The sequence below is a fragment of the Psittacula echo genome, assembly GCF_963264785.1.
Source record: "Psittacula echo genome assembly, chromosome: 4".
NCBI lineage: Eukaryota > Metazoa > Chordata > Aves > Psittaciformes > Psittacidae > Psittacula > Psittacula echo.
In genome coordinates, this window is record NC_137738.1 from 103,103,763 (window position 1) to 103,124,878 (window position 21,116).

At 47.5% G+C, this 21,116-nt stretch overlaps 1 protein-coding gene across 1 annotated transcript in view; it reads left to right on the forward strand.

Annotated features, from left to right (window-relative positions):
* The window catches only part of TNFRSF21 (TNF receptor superfamily member 21), a gene marked incomplete at its 5' end in the record, with an annotated part of 31,308 nt that extends 23,167 nt beyond the window's left edge, over positions 1 to 8,141 (forward strand). Inside the window, 3 exons of the mRNA XM_080616355.1 lie at positions 3,541 to 3,594; positions 5,899 to 6,118; positions 6,991 to 8,141. Of these exons, the coding sequence (XP_080472481.1) occupies positions 3,541 to 3,594; positions 5,899 to 6,118; positions 6,991 to 7,220 (504 nt within the window). The 3' untranslated portion in view covers positions 7,221 to 8,141. The remainder of the gene's footprint in view (positions 1 to 3,540; positions 3,595 to 5,898; positions 6,119 to 6,990) is intronic.
* Positions 8,142 to 21,116: the final 12,975 nt, after the last annotated feature.

Here is a 21,116-nt window from a genome sequence, read left to right on the forward strand (position 1 = left end):
CCTTTAATTAGTGTGAATTCCAGTCTGACTCAGTGATTTGTCTGTCCAAATGCAGACAAATCAAGGCAGTTTCTCTCTGTACCAAACCGGTTTGATCCGAGTGAGCAGGTTGACCTGTTGTTGGTGGCACTTTGTGCTGTGGAGGAAGTGAGGACTCTCATAAGCAATACAAACACATGCATGCTCCCTGTGGCTAAGGGGATGATGCCCTTGGGGTAACCAAAGCCAGCAGTGAGCATCTAATATGTGTCAGTGTGTCCTAGATGAGTTCAGGAGGGATGCACAGGTGGCTATGCTGTCCGTGGTGCCTTTGGCCCTGCTTGGCATCCCTGGGAGCAAAAAAGGGTTTCCCCGTCAGTCCCGATCTTCCTGTGTCCATAAGAAGGGAGCAACACCCCCAACTTATAAGTAAAAATTGTGTTATTAAAAGATGAAGCTCTTGGACAGCAAATACCTAAACCCAGCCAGCCTCTCTTCACCATCTCATCTGCTATCATATTCTTGCCCAAATCATTTATCTGGCATCTGACTTAAGCCTGCAAAACCTGCAGAGGCAAAGCTGCACTCTCCTGTTGTGTCCCATTCCCTCAGGCAGCCCTTTGAGCTCTGAAATCCAAATATTTACAACCCCTGATAGGAATAAGGGAATTAATGGGAGTCTCTGGAGTGTTACGGTACATTGCAGGAACATTTTCCCTCAGGTGGGGAACAGCTCCACTGAAGACTCGCCAGCTTTTTTAGCTGTGGGAGATTATGCTGGTTTTGCATCGTGCTGAATGAATTTAGGTTAAAACGAGATTAGCCTTCTGAATCGCTTTGCTGGGGTTTGTTTTCTGCAGTGAGCTCAGCAGCTGTGAGAAGGTTTCTTGGGGTGCATTTAACTTGCAGGGCTCCTGTTTCAGGATTGCTCTGGCCACGAATACTTCTCAGCCTCGAGGTTTGCAGAATCTCTCCCCTTGCAGCCAGGCTTGCTGGGCAGCAGCATGCGAGCCTGGGCGCTGTTCATTGAGCACAGGCACACCCCAAATTAGTGCTGACAACAGCAAAAATGCAGGATAGAAGGGCAAAAGAGGTTTTTCATTGCTATCCCAGGGAGCTGCAATTCTCCATTGTGAGGTTAAAACCAGAAAAAATCAGTGCACTGGGCTATGGGCTTTTTTGGGGGTGCATAACAGCATTGTGCAGATACCAAGGGGTGTCTGTGCTTGCCTGGGTTGGCCTGGAGCATTGCTGGCACAGCTGGCTGTGTTGGCTACTGTAAGTGTCCTGCCGTGAGCAATGCTTTAAGAGCTTTTTATTTATGGCTCTGCTGGCCTCGGCTGAAATATTCCAGGGGAAGCAAACAGCCTTGCTCAGGGCCTTCAGCAGCACAGCCTCAGCAAAGCTTATAAAAAAGAATAATAAATTAATAAGGCATATGTTGAAAATGGAGAGGAGAAGGCTGCAGCCCTGAGCCCAGCGAGATTTACGTCCGTAGCTAGTTGCATGCTGCAGATAATTCCATGAATCAGCAAATATATCAGGGCTAGGTCTGGTGTGAGGCTAAGCAATAGGGGTTTTGGGGGTGCCAGAGGAGAAGAGGATGTGAAAGCAGCCCCGTGTCCAGGCACGCAGCTGTTTACTTTTGGCTCCTTCCCTTCCTCTTTTCCAGTTCAAAACCCTGAAGGTCAAGAGCCTGGAGCAACATTCCCCAAATTCAGCCCCCAGCAGCTCCTGCCCATCCCCTTTGTTTCCTCTTTTGACAAAGCTGAACTGGGCTGAACAAAGTAATTAGCAGTTCATTTTGTGCTTTGTTAACTTCAAGTGTCAGCAGTGGAACAAGGGTTTTGCTGGAGTAGGCATCCTGTTTTACTCCTGGTTTGCACTAAATCATGAGTTGATTTTCAGCAAGCCAGGGTTGGGTTTGAACCAGGCTGGAGAGTGTCCAATAAGAAAAAAAATCATGATTTATGAAATAATATAAAATATAAACAATAGAAACACAAAAATATGAACTTTACAGTTTGAGGTTTCCCTGCTGTGATAGTCACATCTCCTAGGGTTCATGTTCTGTGTTTTTGTAGTACAATGGGCTTGGGAGTATAAAATGAAGCTAGAAGATGGTGGGGTCATAACAGGCTGAACTCAGTAGTGACTTAGCCTGTAGTTGACTTTGGAAACCCTTCATCACGCTTCATCATCTCTTCTGCATGGTTTGAGTTGAAAAGTGGATGAGCAAATCCACAGAAAGGAGAAGGCTTTAGAAGCTCTCATTGAGACACCGTCTTCTGCTTAGAGAAGCACTTGGCCCACGGATGGCCAGGGCTGATGGAGAAGAGCTGCTTCCTCTGTGTATGGTTGCATGTTGGTCTTGATGTCTAAACCCTCCCCAGACCCAGCGTTGCCCATCCTGGGTTGCATGGGGCTTGACTTGAGTAGCTCTTTTCCAGGGCTGCTTGTGTTGAGGGGTGCTGGCTCCACCATGGAGGTGGTGTTGAGTGCTCTTCCGAAACCTGGCCACCAAGGTGAAGGACACAGAGAGAATATTTGGGCTTTCCAACCCCAGGGTGCTGAGCACCCCTGTGCCTTTCACATCCCAGTGAAGGGCTTGCCTCCTAACTCTGCAGCGCCTTCCCACCATTGCTGCATCCTTCTACCACCTCAGTGAGACCTCGTGGCCTGGCCAAGTGGTGTTTCACCTTCCAAGGTCTGGTCTGCCCTGAAAGTGGACCCCCGAACACCACAAGCCCCATGAAGCTGCTCATCCAAACAGATCCTCCTTGTGCCTGTTGGGACTATAGCAAGAGCAGCATTGCAGAGCTGCCACCCAGCCCACCCTGCTTCATGTGCTGGGGTTCCTCCTCCTGCATCCCTTACGGAAGCATAACAGATCTAGGAATAGGGCTGGTGTCAGCCGGGTGTCATCTTTTGTCAGGGAATCCGGGAAACAGCCGCTTCAGTGCTAAATTTGTCCCCGCACATCCCAGGAGAGTGCACAGCCACCCTCTGCAGCAATAAACCTGCCACCAGCTTTTATTACTGCCTGGTTGCTGTAGGAAGTATTGCCCAAGGGAGGGTTTTTTTAATGCCTCCGACTGCTCCTTCCTAACATTAGCACAGCAGCTGCGGTTGCTGTTGACCAAGTTGATCTTTTATTGCCATACAGTAAAACGAAGCAGAAACTGGGACCAACTAGTTCAAACAGAGCTGTTGGGACCAACTGTGAAAAGAAAACAAAGCCAAGCTTATGTCATCTTGTGCCCCCTTTTCAACCTTCAGGTACCCTGAGCTGCTTTTAGAGCATCCTCCCAGATGCATTGGGATCCAAGAGGATGTCTGCTTGAGCTGCAGTCTAAAGCTACACAGGAGCATTTAGGATGCTGGGGTTCTTTTTTGGCATTGCAAACCTCTTGCTGCGGTGCTCAGAAAAAACCAAAATCAAATTGGCAGGGTGCCCTGGCTGGTCGCAGGAGGCTTCTGATGCGTCAAAGCCGCCGCGGCGCATTCAGTTTTCATGCTGGACCATCCATCTAACAGTTTCCCATGTGTCTGTCTCTGCAGGTGCAAATGCAGCCTCAGTGGCAAGCGCAGGAACCCTGCAATGATGATGGAAAGGTGAGCAATTTGGTGGCTCTGGAAAGGCAAAAGGGCTGTGGAGGGTGGTTTTGATTTCTTTTCTTGTTTTCTTTTTTCCCTGGCCAGAGCTGGGTTTCACTCGAGCACCACTGTTAATAAAAATAGGAATGGCCAAGGTGGCTTCAAGCAAATGAGTCATGGGCTATGAATAGTGTGTTTTCACACCTATTCCACAGGCTTCACCTTGCAGCAACCTTTTGCTTTCCCTGGCTTCTCAAAACCCTCATTCCCACTTGCTTTCTTCCTGTGGTTTAAATATTAACACGCATCCAAGCATCCTGTTTGCTTTGCCTCAAGCTCGCTACCGTTCAGCTATTTGGAAAGCTTTGGGCTCCCAGGATGCCTACAGTCAAATAACCTCTGGTGATTTTTTTTTCTCCTAGTGTGCTTTAGCAGCTGTTTAATTAAACTCCAAATGACTCACTTCTGGGAAGGGCTTTTCCCCTCTGCTGGGAAGGCAGAGCTGGGGCAGATGGCTGCTCCCTGCCCTCCCTGTAATTGCTTCTCAGATGTTGGGCCACTTTTTGGAAATGAGGAGGTGTGTTTGTGGCTGGATCTTAGATGAGTTTGCATGAGGAGAAACTCACCCCTAAAGCCTGTCTTATTTTTAAAGGTGAAATCAGAGTGTGTTGCTATTTAGAAAGTAGCCAGCCACTCTTCTGCTGCTTCCTTTGCTTTTCCCCCATAAATGGCAATGGGCTGATTCCCATCATTGAGCCCTATTGGAAAGGGAGCTTCAGGAGAGAGGCAGATTCTGTTATTTAAAAATTAAAGCTGACTTTTATTTTTAATATGCCTATTGCATAATATGCTGAGCTAGAACAAATCCCCCCCTGTTCGTTTTCAGTGGGGGGCGAGGAAAATAAAAACCCTTTCATACTACCAGAAACAGGCTTCAATGTTAACTTAATGTGAACTAATGGGCGTCTCAGCAGCCATGTGATTTGTGGGTGGCGAATTCCTCGACATGGATGAGGAATGTGCCGGCACATCCATGCCGACGCGGAGGTGGCTCAGCAGCTCCCTTTCCCATAGCCTTTAATCCGAATTTTGCATTTTAATCCCTGGGTAGTAAGCAAAGCATGTTAGCCGAAATAGCCTGGTCTTGCCTCTGTAAAAGGAGAAAACAGGTTGGGAGAATGGGTTGCATGTGGACAGGGCTTGCAAATCTGTTCTCTTGCAAGTCAAACAGGGATGCAGGCTTTGGGAAGAAGTTAAATATTAGGTGGTCCTTAAAGCAACCTGCTTGGGGGGGACCTGGTGACATTCAGAGGAGCCCAGACTGCCAGTCAGGGATGTGGGATGCTGCCCCAAGCCTCTCGTCACTGCAGGGAATGGGAACCAGAAAAGCTTTGCTTGAGATTTGCACCCTGAGGGATGCAGAGAGGCAGAGGAGGGTAGATAATGTTGGCTTCTGCCATGCATGTGGGAAGGAGATGCAAGAAGGAAGATGAAGAGCACCGTCAAATTAGGAAGCAGGTTCACACCAGCACCCATGTGTGCAACATGTCCCAGCAGCGCTTGCTGCTGCCGCTGTGTTTGGAACTGTGGAGCCAAACACTTGCCTGTGGCTCACATCAGGGTATCATAAAGCAAGGGCACTTGGGTGACACTGGGGTCAGTGCCAGCCCTTGCTTGTCCTTCTGGCCCTGAACTTGGAGTCTGGTGGGGTGCATTTGTCCATCACACTTTAATGGGATACTCATGGGAGCAAGGGTGAGACTGGGCAAACAAATCATTAACGTGCAGTGTGACCAGTGTAGCTGGTCATGGGAGTGTGCTGCAGTGGAGGTCTCTGAGGGTCTCACAGCTCTCACCCTGTAGCCTTGGCACTGGTTGGAGGCATGGAATCAGGCTATGCCTTGCTTTTAGCAAACAATAGCTGTGGAGCAAGATATCTGGGTGGAGCTTACCTGCTTGGGCATCATCACCTGATGCCCCAAGAGCTGAGAATGAGAAGGAAAGCCAAGTTAAAATGTTCTGCTCTGGTTCCATGTGCCAAGCTGGTGCTGCGGTTACTCCTACGAAGAGCATGGGTTATGTTGCCCTTCCTGTCTGCTGAGCACTGATGTGCCAAATGCCATCACTCATGTCCCCTTGTGTCACCTCCAGTGCCTTTCTGGGTCAGCATGACCCCTGGGAGGAGGAAGCCACCGAACATGGGGACCTTTTGCCAAGGATGGGCTGGGGTGTGTTGAAAGCCAGCATGCAGAGGAATTTAAATGCAAGCCCATTGCATACCATCCCCTGAGTTAATTTTCCTTCTCTTTCTTCTCCCCAAAGCTGGAAGCTGACAGACTGGCGCTGCCAGTGAGCCCCAGCCCGGTGAGCCCTGCGCCCAGCCCCAGCCCAAAGCCTCCTGAGGCAGCCGTCCTCACCGTGGAGCCCTCTCCTTCAGAGAAGAAATGCTTCTTCGTTGATGAAGCAGAGCCTCTCCTGCGGTGCGACTCAACCTCCAGCGGCTCCTCTGCGCTCAGCCGGACAGGCTCTTTTATTACCAAAGGTACCAAAATCAGCCCAGGGGGAAGTGGGAGGACCAAAGGGTTGCCTTGGCATGTCACATATGTTTAGCACATGCGGTAGAGCTGCCCAACATGATATCATTGAAGTAAATAACTGGGAAAACTGAGTCTCCAGGATACATTCATCACATTCTTGTTCCACACCAGGATATCCTGTTAGCAAAGACGGCAGATTTGAGAGGGGAAAACACCTTTAAAGCCCTTTAACAATTTGTGCTGACAGAAAAGTTGTAGCATCCCTGGATGTCTGGGAAGGTTCTCCTCACTTTTGGCTGTTGCGTTGCCCTGTGCTTTATTGCGTGAGATGATACCAGGAAAATGTCATTTCAAGACTGAATTAGTATTTTTCACCCTTAATCCTGCTTGCTGCAGCATGTGACTTGAGATGTAAGTCACCATTAGTCACCTCCCTTCTTCTTGAGGGGGTTTAATTTACTGCATTTAACCTGCTGCGTTTAATCTTCTTTAACTTCTGATGAAGGTGAAACACTGAGCTAAGTCAGTCTACCCAATGTACACGTGGGTGTGGAAATGAAGCTGACCCAACAAAAACAAAAGAGCAGAATTCAGCTTTTTTGGGCTCCCCTTCTGCCTTCACTTTTCTGTATTGGCCATTCAGCATTTATAAGTGCTGTGTTTGCTGTAGTGGGATCCTGGATTAGGTGCCTCAGCAGAGTGGCTTCTCCATCTTCTCCCCTCCCTGTCACTCCTCACCCTCCATCTTTTTCCTCTGTTTTCCTTGTGACATGTACCTCTTCAGAGTTAGCAACAGGAGATGGACAAGGAAAGCAAGCCCTGTTTAACGGATGTTTCTTGAAGGGTTTCTTGACCTCCGTCTCTTTTCCTCCTACAGAAAAGAAGGACACTGTCCTGCGCCAGGTGCGCTTGGACCCTTGCGACCTGCAGCCCATCTTCGATGACATGCTGCACATCCTCAACCCTGAGGAGCTCCATGTGATTGAGGAGATCCCACAGGCTGAAGACAAGCTGGACAGGCTATTTGAGATCGCTGGAGTCAAGAGCCAGGAAGCCAGCCAGACCCTCCTGGACTCTGTCTATAGCCACCTTCCTGACTTACTGTAGACTTACTGGGTCACCATGCACTCTCCAAATATCTGCTAGAGCTAGCTTGGCACTCGTTAAGACGACCGACAATACACAGGCAGGTTTTGTTGTAGAATATATGGCCAGTATTTTCATTGAGGTGTCCTTGGTTTTTGGAGGGGGGGCAGTTTGCCAGCGTTGCACCCCTCTGTTGTAACTCTATCGCTCAGTCCAAGTCTTTGCACTCTCTGCCCCCTTCCCGAGCCTCTCTTCTCCCTGTTCTTATTCCAGTCAGATCAGTTGATGCACTTTAAAAAAAGAATAATAATATTGCAGTTAACAAACTAAAAGACCATGAATCTGGTGTAATTTAACACATTGAATCGGGGATTGCTCTATAACCCGCGTCTTCTGTCAAAGCTGTCGCTCGGAGTGACTGTCTCCCACCACCTCCCTTTGCCTTGGAGCGGTAAATGGCAAACACACACAAAAAAAAACCAGTCGTGGCTGGTTACTGTCTCTTAACACAGCTAAGCTTCCCACCCGAGCTGACTTTTTTTAATGTACTATTGTATAGCTCGTATCCATTGCTGAGATTTTACTAGCACGGTTATTTATTGTATGGTTTTCACCCGGACAATGCATCACGCTCCTATAAGCTAAAGCAGAAGCGCTTTAACCGCAAAGAAGGGGTCAGCCCCACCAGTCTTCGAGGCGATGAAAAGGTCCTTTGCCTTCAGTCGAATGTAAGGAGTTGTCTTGCCTTGCTGCTTGCGGGGATGGAGGGGCCCTGAAGGGAGCCGGTGCTGGACATGGGGAGGCGAAGGCGGCTGCCAGTGTTCTGCTCTCCTCATGGTGTAAGACTTAAACCAAGCTATGCTTTTACACTCATGTCTCTTGTTTTTTATACAGACGTGGCCGATAGGTTCTCCAAAGACCTTACCTGGTCTTAATAGTCTCTTCAAATCACACTTCACTTTTTATTAAGAGAAAAGAGATTGAGGGGTGGGAGGGGGGGAAAGCTGCATCGTAAGAAGTCTGTCTGATTATATTTGCAACTCTTATGCTCTCGTAACAAACAGTCTGTACTACGCTCAGTTTGAAGAAATCGTGGTATGAGGGTGGCGTGTGCTGCCCCATGGGAAGGGGTGGGAGTGGGGGAAGAGGGGAATGAATTGAAAAATTGCCTTCCAGTGTACTAATTTATTAATAAATACTAGGTGTTTGTTACTTGACATGATTCCGCGTTAACCTCCTTAACACCTGCCTCTGCTTAGGGACACCAGGGTTGGAGCAGGGGCTGCTCAAGGTGTCCATGGAGGGGTGAAGAGGGAGATTTGGGGGTTTGAAGGTGGTGAGGGGTTTGTCCTCTGTAATTTTGAGGCCAAATGTGGCTGCTTTCTGTTGACAACACTGCCTTGAGTCCTCATGGTCTACACTGGAAATGCTTCCCCCCAAGGCAGTCCCCGCACTGAGCCGGGGTGGGGGACATGTGTTAATCCCCATAGTGATGAGCAGATAGATGGCTGATGGGGCTTCCAGGGCTGGTTTTTGCAAGCTCTCAAAGGCTTTGCAGGCACCTGGGGGGGCTGAAGTATTAATTTTCCAGGATGCAGCTGCTGTGCTGAGTCACTCCTAAGCGGAGGTCTTGCAGTCACAGCGTTTCTGTTGTCCTTTTACATTACCAGTGTCCTTAACATCTCCACTTCCAAATAACTCATCCCTTGTTATTCTGTCTATGAATGGAAATGTTAATGGGACAAATGCTTCTGGTTTATAATACTGTCATTTTGTGTACTTAGCTCCAGTGTTTTCGGTTAACTCGGGTAGTGTGTTTTCCTTCTGGCTGGCGTTGAAAATTGCTGTTACAGGACTATACATAGGTACAGGATTAAAACTTTTCAACACATGGACATATCAAATACAGTGCAAAACAGCAAGAGCCTTTACTGGGAGCACTGGGGTGGGCTTTTTCCTCACTGGCAATGCCAGATTGCAGCCACTGAAGAGCTCAATGCTTCAAGGTGCCTTCAAAGCACCATGAAGAAATTGTGAGCATGGCTCATGTTCCTGGCATACACCCGGTTGCTAAAAGCAGTATTGAGGTGCAGTCCAACACCACTCTGGCAAGTGGATTTTTTACATCCCCATATTGGGAGTGGTGGTGGTGGTTGCTGTTGATGTGCCCAGGCAAGAATTGACAAGGGGAAGGAAGGTGTGTGATCATGGGTTCAATCAATAGCTTAAGGCAAGCACAAACCACTGGCTTTAAATTATCCTTAGCAGGCTCTTGGAGTGAGTCCAGCTGGGAAACTGGGACTTTGTCCCTTATAATGATGGTTCAAGTTCTTCCAGGTACAGACATCGATTGCAAGCACCAGAGCCATTGTGCCACCCTCCCAGGGCACCAGTGTCATCATCCCACAGCTCTGCTTCCCATCCTGAAAGCTGCTCGTGCTTCTGATGGGCATTGAAGGTAAAGTGAAACAAAATGGTCCTGAGAAGAGGATTTAGCAGCCAGCTGAAGAAATCAGAGAGTCACAGAATGGCTTGGGTTGGAAGGGACCTTCGAAGGTCATCTAGTCCAACCCCCTGCAATGAGCAGGGTGATCTTCCAACTAGATCAGGTTGCCCTTCAGAACCACATCCAGCCTGCCCCCGGGTGTCTCCAGGCATGGTGCAACAACCACGTCTCCGGGCAATCTGTGTCAATGTTTTACCACCCTCATGGTGAAGAATTTCTTCCTCACATCCAGCCTCAATCTCCCCTCTTTTAGTATAAAACCATCACCCCTCACCCTATCACAACAGGCCTGGCTAAAAAGTCTCTCCCCATCTTTCTTGTAAGCTCCTTTTTAGCACTGAAAGGCCACAACAAGGTCTCTCCGGAGTCTTCTCCCTGTTGAACAACTTCAACCCTCTCAGCGTTTCCTCATAGGAGAGGTGCTGCATCCCTCTGATCATTTCTGTGGCCCTTCTCTGGATCCTCTCCAACAGGTCCATGTCTTTGCTGTACTGCGGACTCCAGAGCTGGACACAGTATTCCAGGGAGGGTCTCACCAGAGCAGAGCAAAGGGGCAGAATCACCTCCATTGACCTGCTGGCCGTGCAGCAGGCATGGTGTGGAGGCCAAGAGATTCTGAGGAGGCACAAGGAGGCATTGGTGGGTCTCCGGGCTGTGTTCAGCTCATCTTGGTGGCAGGTTGTGGGACAGGCCAAAATTTGGCTCCATCTGTGCTGTGCACACTTCCAGCATGGCTCCCTCTGCTTGCACCGGGATCCATCATTTCCCATTTCCAAGCTGTGCTCTCTAAGCAGCCCTTTGCTGTTTGCATATGTGTATTTGTGCAATATGCATATTTGCTAGGCACAAATACTGTATATGAATATATGCTACATTTTTCTATATTATGTTATATATTTTAAAATTCCTTTTATGTACGTATATATGTGTATAAATATATGTTTGTATTTTATGCATCTGGGGGTGTGCATGGGAAATGCCTGGGAGCAGCTGAGCCACACTGAACCCCACATACAGGTGGGGTATTTCCTGGCAGAGTGGGAGGTGTGAAGAGCCACAAGCCCCATGCCCCCACCCTTCCTCTGAGCCAGCTCTAAGGCCTTGAGAAAACAAACCAGGCAGGTAGGATCGATGGGTTTGTGATCTGGAGGCATAACCCTACAGAGGAGAGAGATGGTCCTTGTCCTCTTGTGTGGCTTATTTGAGGCATCATGGGCAATACACAAGCCTTGCACACTGCAGCACTGGTACAACTGTATGGGTGAGGTTTTGAGCTAAATGGGTTTAGCAAGGTTAAGCTGTGACTATAAAGACCTTTATACATGTATCTAACATGCATAAATGTGCATTTTGCATTTTATGTAAAGTATGCAGTAAAAATGTACTCCAGTGTGCACTGCAGGCGAGAGGTGGGGTGTGAAATGCACGGCTTTGCTTTGCTCCTTGTCTGGCCCTGCTTGCTCAGTTATGCTTGCTCCTTATGTGCTGTTCTCTACCTAGGGACAGACAGTATGATTGGGGATTTAGGTGCTGGGGTCGCTATCCTGGTTGGGACAACCTGTAAAACAACTGGGGGGACAGAAAGCAAAACAAGTGCAGCCCTGCTCCCCTCTTCTGCCTGCTGTGGGTATCTTGTGTTAGAGCAGAGACCGCATTTCTTCTGTAGGTCACACAAGAAAACATCAGCCGCTCTAGTCCTGCTTGCTGTGGGCCTGGACATGAAGTGTGAAGATTGCATCTCCCACCAAGATCACAGTGTTTGCTGGGACAAAACTCTCTGGAGATGCCTCCATCGTGGCCTAGCATCCTCAGGACTGGATGGCTCTGCTCTTCCCTGGTCTTTCAATTCCTCCAGTGCAAATGAGGTTTGGGATTATTTTTATTATTCTCTTTCTTTATTTGCTCCACAAATTGCAGGTGCTCCACGCAGAAGAACAAGGCACCTGGTGCACTTTCCTCCTACCCCAGCCTAATTGGAGTTTATCCTAATTGTGAACTAATTGCAATCCTCCAGGCGTGGCTGCTCACATCCTTCCTTGGAAAAGCACCCAAGTGTTCTGGGAGGTTATTCACCCCTCTTACATCAGCTATTGTCTGGCTGAATTGCGACACAGCCTGTGCGTAGGAGGAATCGTCTGTGCAGCCTTTGTGTGAATAACCTGCGGGGAGATGGGTAGCGATTGCCGCCCAAGGATGCCCGCAGGCTCGGCGCGGGATGTGGGGTTACCCAGGGGGTCTGTGCCCGTCCCGGGGCTGCGGAGCCAAGCTGTGCAGGGTGTGGGAGGGAGTCAGGTTGGCACAGGGATGGCTCATGCCAAAATCCTCCTCTGGCATTGCTGGGTCATGAGTTTCAAGTCATGAAAGCTTTGCAGCTGCTTTTCTTCTCATGGACTTTGCTCCTGTGAGTACTGCGATGGGGGAGTTTCCAGGGCAACTGGTAGGAAATAGGGAGGAAGCTGGAGGAGAAATAAGAGGAGCCATTATTTATTTGAGTACATGCCTAGTGGTGGCATCTCCCAAGGTGTTTATCAAACCAGCTTTTAGACATGGCTGCTCCTTCACCTCGTGAGCATTTACAAGGTTTGCAGTTTCCTTTGGACTGTTGTAATTTAATTTTCCCTTCCAGCTTTCCTCCCTTTCTCAAGCATTTTCTTAACCAATATAATGCAGGAAAAGGGGAAAAAAAACCCAAACAAAAATGACACCAGAAGCATCCAAATAACATTGGATCAGCTGTTGATGAAGATGCTGTCCAGCAGCTCAGGCAGTGAGTTTGTGGGATTTCCTAAACTTGCACCAACCCCCCTTCACGTTTGGGTGCTGTTACAGCCAGGCCAGGTTCTATTCTCTGTTCTTCAGGTGCCCAAATTGCCCTTGGAGTAGTTGGCGTCAAGGTCACTTAAGTGATGTTGGAGATGTTCCTCTCTGATTTGCTTTGGCTACATGATTAAACTGTAGCAATGATCAAATTAAAAATCAGAAGCTAGTCTTATGATATAACCTTTTTCCTCTAAAAATATTAGTTTATAAAATGTTGTGATCCTGTGCATTTAACTTTTTATTCTTTAAATGTCTGTTCAATATTTCTTTATTCCTTTTTTTGTGTTTCCCGGATGCTGAAGAAGAGAATCTCATGTTTCGGGCATGACTGAAGCTTTGCTACCCCCCACCCCCAATAAACTCACAAATGGTAATTTACAGACATGAATGCACAAATTATGGCACTTTCTCACTAGGCTTTTCTTCTCTGAATGCACGTGAGCCCCTAACTTGGGGACCTCACCCTTAGAACAGCTGAAGGTGGAGGAGATTAACCATATTTAGTTCTAACACTGGGAATAAGCTACCCTGCATAGGCAGGAGCTCCCTCATGGTGGTGAACAGCCCCTTCTCAAATCAGAGACCTGTCACTAATAGGGTCCGTCAGGGACTGATATTGGGCCCAACACTGTTCAATGTCTCCATAAGTGATCTGGAAGATGGGATCAAGTGTACCCTGATGAAGTTTTGAAGTCGACACTTAGTAAGGGAGAGCCACCCTGCAGGGTGACCTGGATAGGCCTGTTCTAACAAGAACCTTGTGAAGTTCAACAAGGACGAATGTAAGGTCTTTCACCCGGGTAAACACAATCCAGGAGCGCAGCACAGGCCGGGATCAACCATTCTGGGGAGTAGCTCCATAGAGAGGGACCTGGGGGTCATGGTGGACATGAGCTCAATGAGTGAACAGTGTGCTGCTGTGGCAAAGGAAGCCAACAACTTACATCAACAGGGCGTCACCAGCAGACATGTAGATGTTATTAGATAAGAGCAAGATAGCGTTTTATAAGAGTAAGATAACGTTTTATAAGAGCAAGTAGTGATAAGACAAGGGAGAATAACTTTAAACTGAAAGAGGGTAGATCTAGATTAGATATTAGGAAGAAGTTCTTTACCATAAGGGTGATGAGGCGCTGGTACAGGTTGCCCAGAGAAGCTGTGGCTGCCCCATCCCTGGCAGTGTTCAAGGCCAGGTTGGACAGGGCTTGATCTAGTGGCAGGGGGTTGGAACTGAACGATCTTTCCAACCCAAACCTTTCCATGATTCTATGATTTCTGTCAGCCATGCTTCTTGCATTGAACCCTGAGCCCTTGTAGCTTTGCAGTGCTCAGCAGAGCTGAGCCAAGACACCCTTGTGTGTCTGTGTTCCTGCAACCCCATTTCTGCTGCAAGCCCCACAAGGACCCCTTTTCTGCAATGCCAGCTTCACCTATCTGCTGTCTTTCCACTATGTATGAGATTAGTTTAGCTTTAATTTAATATGAAGGAAATGAGTTACTCTGCAAGCATGCTAATCTCAAATACATTTCTGGACACAGGACCTTTTGCCAGGACCTGTCAGGCTCAGTGGGAAATCAGGACTGTGGGCAAGACATTAATTGGCCTGACTGTTTCTGGCAGCTCAGATCTTTCCAGACTACTACTTGGCTAAAATTAGATTGATTAAATCATTGGTCTTCCAGGGTGCTTCAGTAGGCTGGTGATTGCTTTTGGTGGAAACTGCTTCTTCTCTTACACTGATAATACTAATTTATTGTAAGAATAGCTAGTTGTCTTACAGCTCTCCCAGTGAGCGGAGCTCCAGGTACGTTACAGCTGAGGCTGGCAGTGTTACTGTCATTTTACAGGTAAGGAAACTTGAATGATGGAGATAAAACTCCCCATCAGAAAAAAAATCAGAGTGAAATTCAGAGAAACCCCATCAGACCCCACACCATCCTCTCTTGAGAAGTGTATGGATAAGACTTGGGGTTTGAAGTGCTGAGCCCCAGCAAGCAGAGAGGGTTGGGGGCAGTGTTCCCAAACAATGTTTTCCATTAATTAATTTGCCAACTAAATTTTTTTTTAGCTGGAAAATAATCTATGGCCATGGTGGCTCCCTGGTTAGACCATTTGCCTTCTTCTTGTTCCAACTCACAATGTGCAGCTAGGAGGAAGTCCAGACCCAGAGCTAAGCCAATAGGCTCAATTCTTTGTTCTCTGCCCTCTACCGTTTCCCTATTCTCTCTTGCCTTATGCCCTAGGCTGTCCTGCCTCCCCAGAGCAGGGATATTTCTTCTCTCTGCCCTCTGCAAGTGCATGGCATGGCAGTGATACCCATACAGCTGTCGATGGAAGACGGACATGAAATGGGTAAGCAGAGCTGTTGGCATTGCAAGCAAAGCAATTCCATGGGGCCAGGGGATTCACAACTGGAAATCACAGCTGTCCATGGTGACAACCTTCTCATCTAGTTTCCTCAAGGGAGAGAAGGGAATTAAACCTGTTGAAATGCAACATAGCAAATAAAGATTCCGGTTGCGTAACGGCAATCAGCCTTTTCCGCTACCCCTGCTGTTGCCATCTTCTAAAGTTTCCTTTCTTAAAATGACATTTAATCCTGAAAACAGATTTCCTTTTTATTTCTCACCTCTACTTTTTTCTTTTTTTTTTTTAATGCTCTAATGGCTGTGAAATTTCCTCTAATTAAATGTACCCATGGACAGATAATCCTGTTTTGCTCTAGTGTCAATATGGTCCTTTAGCTAAATTAGATGTTTTCCCTGCCTGATGTTTGTCCTTCCTTGTCTGCCCCTTGGCTCCCTCCTGGAGGTATTTGAAGACCATGATCCCATTACCTCCTTTCTTTCTTCTTCTGGGCTCAGAAAGTCAGGTTTTCTCAGGGTTTTGACTCATGTGTGGTCATTTAGAGAGCTCCCATCCTCAAGCGTCTGCTCTCCCTCTCTGAATGTTTTTACCCCTGTAGCAGTGGTGGGGAGAAGAAGGCAAGAACTGACTCCTGAGAAATGCCACTCACCACTAGTCTCCACCTGGACATCGAGCTGTTGACCACAACTCTTTGAGTGCAGCCATCCAGCCAATTCCTTATCCACCAGGTAGTCCATCCATCAAGTCCACATCTGTCCAGTTTAGAGACAGTGATGCTGTGTGGGACACTGTCAAAGGCTTTGCGCAACTCCAGGTACATGATGCTAGTTGTTTTTCCATTATCCACCAACAGCGTGTAACCCCATTGTAGCTCTTTGCTATTTGACACAGCTCCTGGCTAGTCCCCTCTCCCTTCCCATTGTGGACATCCATGGGAGGGCCCCCATGGCTGGGAAACCCTGGTTACTTTGCAGTCTTGTCATTTATTCCTAATATCCTTGAGATGGTGAGTAAACTTAAGAGCACCAGGGCCAGCTAGTACGTTAGCTCTCATCCTCTTACACAGGGTGGCCCTGTCCAGATATGCCCCAAGGACAAGGTGATGTCCCTTACCCACCACACTCCAAGCAACACACAGGAGGCCTTTGAGAGCTCTCCTGGGCCAAAACCGTGCCAGACACAGATGCTCCAATGACCGGTGGCATTTGCAGCCAGGCTCTGGTGATGCTGTTCGTGAGCTTCGCATTATTGAAATCAGGAGCCTTCGTCATGGCCCTGCATTTGCTTATGTTTTCACTTCACTGCCATCAACCACCTTGTCTGGATTAATGCAGCCTTGCTCTCCTAAAGCTTCCTGTGACTGTGATAAATAATTTATGTAACAGGCTGAGTCAGGATTTGTTCCTGGGATAAAGTGCACAGCCTTCTGCAAAACATGCCTTGGTCTTGCTGTTAGCCTAGAAATAGGGCCACTAATGTGTGAAACATGTAGCAGTCCTGGCTTTTCTCCCTCCTGCGGTGACACAAACTGGGGATGACACTCAGGACCTGCAGCTGTTCATTTGTGCCATGGGTGTGCGGGATGAAGTGCCAAGGAGACGAATCTACAAGGTTTATTGGATCTGGGGGGGAAATAAAAGCTGGTCCAGCAGGGACCAAATCCTGGAGGATCTGTGGCAGGCTTATCCTTTGAACTCACAAGAAGCAGCTCAGTATGTCTCCAGGATACCTGAACAATTCCATGGGGGGAGGAGGGGGAGAAGCTGTTTTGATGGGAAAAATGAAAGTAACCTGGGTATTCTGCACCCCATACTGAATGTCCCCCTACTCTTTACTGTCCTTTCCCACTCCCCTTTGTTCTGCTCCACTTTCCCCTGCTCTGTGCCGTACAGTAGCGCCCCTAGAGGATCACAGTGTGGAAGGATCTGGGGTGGGAAGGGCTTGGGGTGGGGAAAGGCTGTTTTCCTGCATCCACCCCAAGGTGATGCACTCTTGTACATGATCCCCATGTATGAATAACACCCACAGTGGTTTGCTGCCATGGATGGCCACTTGGATCTCAGTCTGAGCCTGACATCCCAAGCTACAGTTGCTCTGCCCCATTCAACATGCTTCTGGAGGAACCAACCTAGGATGGCATGCCAGATTTTCAATGAATACACATGTATCTGTGGCACAGCATCTGGCTTGCATCCTAAAATAGCATTCAGCATCACTGATTTTGACACACTTGCCCCAGTGTGCAATAGCCACAGGGGACTTGACCCTCCAGTTTGGGGTTTGGACATTCAAAGGGGTGAAAATGCTTCTTCTGAAGTCAGAAAACCCTCCCTTTGGGGTTAACACCCCTAATGCTGCCCTGGCCGTTGGTGCTGCCCTGGGACTGGGGCTGCATCCGCAGGCTGGGTCCCAGTTATCTTCTCAACTGTCACCCTCTAGAGTCTCAGTATGAAGCCCATAGGACTGTGTTCCAAACTCCGTGAGTGTTTCCAAACTAGACTGATGGGTTAGTCACCATAAAAATCCAGCTCTGCCATCATACAGCGACCTGCGCTCGGTGGAGATGGACAGACCTGGGGAAGCTGCATGATGGACAAGTCACCCAGAATAATGCCTCATTTGTCTGGAGTCCCAGCAGCTCATGGGAAAGGAGCTGCACCATTAATACTGCGGCACCAACACCTGCTGATGCAGCACTGCTAATTTTAGAGCCGAGGCTCAAGCAAGCACAGCACAATTAGCATTTCTTAGATGAGCAAGAGGCAAGACTGCTGCTCAGCTCGCCCCAGGCGTCCTCCAGCATAAAGGGATGCCTACTGAGAGCTGTCCTGCCATGGTGGCAGTCCTATGGCAAACAAGCACGGATTTGCACCCTGCTGTTCTGAGGGTGATGTTTGGGCTCAGAGTCCAGCCTTTAATATTGGAGCAATAAATTGCATGTGGCTTTCAAAGGAAGGCCAAGTGCTCCTCCCTGGTAGGTCCAGCAGGAGGCAGGGAAGTGGTGAAAGCTCGACATTAATGCTTGCAGCGCCTGTGCTCTGTGTCATTCGTGTTGTTCCCTGAGGCTCTGTTAAAAAGCACAAGGTGTAATTGGAGTGCTGAAATGCCAGTGTCTCACCACCACCCATCTCTAAATGTACAGCCATTTCCTCACAGAGTGATTCGGAGAAATCTCCAGGAACTCGCCAACAAAGTTGAAGTTGACAAGCATGTATTCTTCATTGTGGAGTCAGGAGACACTGGGGATAGCTCCTCCTAGCGTGTCTCGTCCGAGCATCAACCAGGCTGTGTTTATATTGTCCTTAAACATACATATTCATTAGATTACATTCATATTCATTGAGTTACTTATACATTACATCATACTTCTAGAATTCCTCCTGCATGCACACTAAAATGTGGTAGTGGGCTTTGGGACCACTGGTGGTTATTTCTTCATCATCTTCCTCAATTTGTTTTAGGATTGCTGTCATGTCAGTAACCACCAGGCTGGTTCTGGCTGGTTCTTGTGCAATGCTTATGTTAGCCATTTCCTTATCTTTATAGTTGCTAACAAAGCCTAATGTCCTTGAAGTTACTTATTTACAACCCTATTCTTCAATCAACCCCATTCTTCAATCAACCCTATTCTTCAGAGGATACGTTTTTCTGAAGATATAAAGAAATGCTTATTTTGACCAGAGAAAGCAGCTATTTTCCTGTGCTTGCTGGTTTTCGGAGCACTCAGCAAGCTGGCATTGCCACATTCAAACTCTATTTAAGGTAATCCTCACTGCAGTGTCCAACAGACCTGCCCATCCTTGAGCTCTGAGAAACCTTCATGACCAGCACCATTAAAGCACCTGAAATTCCTTATTAAAGGCCTGGGACAGTCCCTGTGCCCCTATATATGATGCCAAACATCGCTGCGAATGATGCCAGCCTGGACATCATTCGTTTGAGGAGAGTTTGTGGAGATTAAGTGGCCTATTGAGATAGGACAAGGAGTAATGGTTTTAAACTAAAAAAGGGTAAATTAAGACTAGATATAAGGAAGAAATTTTTTATGATGAGGGTGGTGAAACACTGGCACAGGCTTCCCAGAGAAGTGGTAGATGCCCCATCCCTGGAAACATTCAAGTTCAGGTTGGGCAAGGATCTGAGTAACCATGATCTAGTTGAAGATGCCCATGGCATGCGGGGTGGATTAGAAGACCTTTAAAGGTCCCTTCCAACCCAAACTATTCCATGATTTCTGATCAATGGGTTGAATGGGACTTAGAGGATCTCCTCATGGGATGTAGGTGCTGAAGTCCCATGCCAAGGACTTGCACCCAGTATCAGCTGGGGAAATGGTACCATCAGCGGGGGAAGTACCATCAAGTATCCTGGGACACATGGTGGTTTAGAGGTCACCACTACAGAGAACAGGCTCCTTGCTTATCCCCCAGCTTGCAGGCCTGGATCCCCATGGCATTTTGCTGGGCTTTTAGGATGAGCTCAATGCCCAGCATATTGACGCATCACATCCCATGCCTGTGCATTTTCCCACTGCTTCCACCCCAGCAGCTCTCTGCAGTGTTAGAGCTGGTTAATGGGTTCAGCTGAAGAGTTTGATATTTAACCTGGTTCCAACAGCCAGGCGGAGGGAGGAGATGTGACCCAACAAGGTCTTGCTCTATTTCAGCCAGGAAAATCACGTCCTGTTCTTTGGGCAGGAAAAAACTTGGCCACAGGCATATTGCATCTTGTTGTGCACTGGAGGCATCTGCTCCTCACCCAGGCTTGTGTCACCTCATGTAACCCCTACAATGACAGGCTAAAAACTGGCACAAACCCACTGGCACAGCATCATATCGATGCACTTAGCTGCCCTGTCGGCAGTTTTAAAGGGTGACCCACATGGCTCTTGTAATTTAAAAACAACTCACCTTGTACCTGGGATTGGGCTTGCTCCATCTCACCCCAGCAACAGCTTTGGGTTTGTGCCTGCCTGCAGGTGCGACTGCACATCCCCATCACAACTGGTTTAATGAATCTGAGCAAACGAGCACAAAACCATCGAGCCGCACTGATTTTATATCACTGCCAGATTTTGCACTCAGCTTGGGAAGTGGGAGCCATGGAGATAAAATACAGCTCATTCTGTTGATGCCAGCGAGGTTTAAAATTCAGGACAAATTAATTGCATCTGTATTTTTTGATTGGTGAAGGCAATTTTGTGAAGCATTTGTTAAAGATGCCACTTAAAGAGGAATTTCCTAACTGCAGAAGTTAATAACTTTAAAACTGCTACTCAGGCTCCCTGAAAATGAGGCTTTGTACTGCAAATCTCTTTGAAGCTCATAATTCAATCCTATTTAGAAGCAAATTTCTTAGATTTAGAGCAATGAATATTTAAATGCTACCAGTTGAAACATTTTCAATTTTGAGATCATTTCAAAGCCAGGAGAGTTTATAACATTCGGCTACTCCGCAATGATTTAACGTCTGAATTGATCTGAATCTTAAGCAGCTTAAACAGCTATAAAGGGTTAGAGTAGTTTAAAGGGTTAGGGTAGTTTAAGCAGAACACCATGTTTTCAGAGCTTTGGTTGAAGAAATGGGAGTTCACAGGCTGTCAAACCGAGCAGCTCTAGATGAAGGACCTGACAAGCATCGTTAGAAAAGCTCTCTGAAGCACTCATCATGTTCTCGGCTTCCAAACCTTGTCTGCTTTACTTTTTTTCTAGGAAAAAGGAAATGAAACAAGCAGTTTTGAATGTTCACACAAAATGCAGAATATAGGCAAAATGTTTTGGAAGTGCTGTGAACATGGGTTTGTTCTGACAACAGGCTCCCTGTATTTGACACTCTTTTTTTCTTCAGTACAAACCACTTCAAAACACAGCAACGCTCTGAAAAGTGGCAAAGCAGAAAACACATGGGCTTTGTGGTGCTTGTGTTTGGCCCCTTTAATGTCAGATATGTGCAAATTAAAAATTGAAAGATGAAGCTTTTAGAAACTCTTTTGCAAGACTGTTGTGGTTTAAGCCATCTGGTAACTCAGAGGTTCTGCACAAGAATTTGGCCAGGACGATTATTTTGGATGGGAAAGAAGACCAATGGAGAAGGAAGTAATTTTTTTGGTAAGATACATTTATGCCATTCCTAGCCATAGAAAAAAGCAGCTGTGTACCATTATAATTTATTCCTCTCAACTAAAAGCCATGCATATTCCAGTATGGCTGCTCCATCTGTGCTG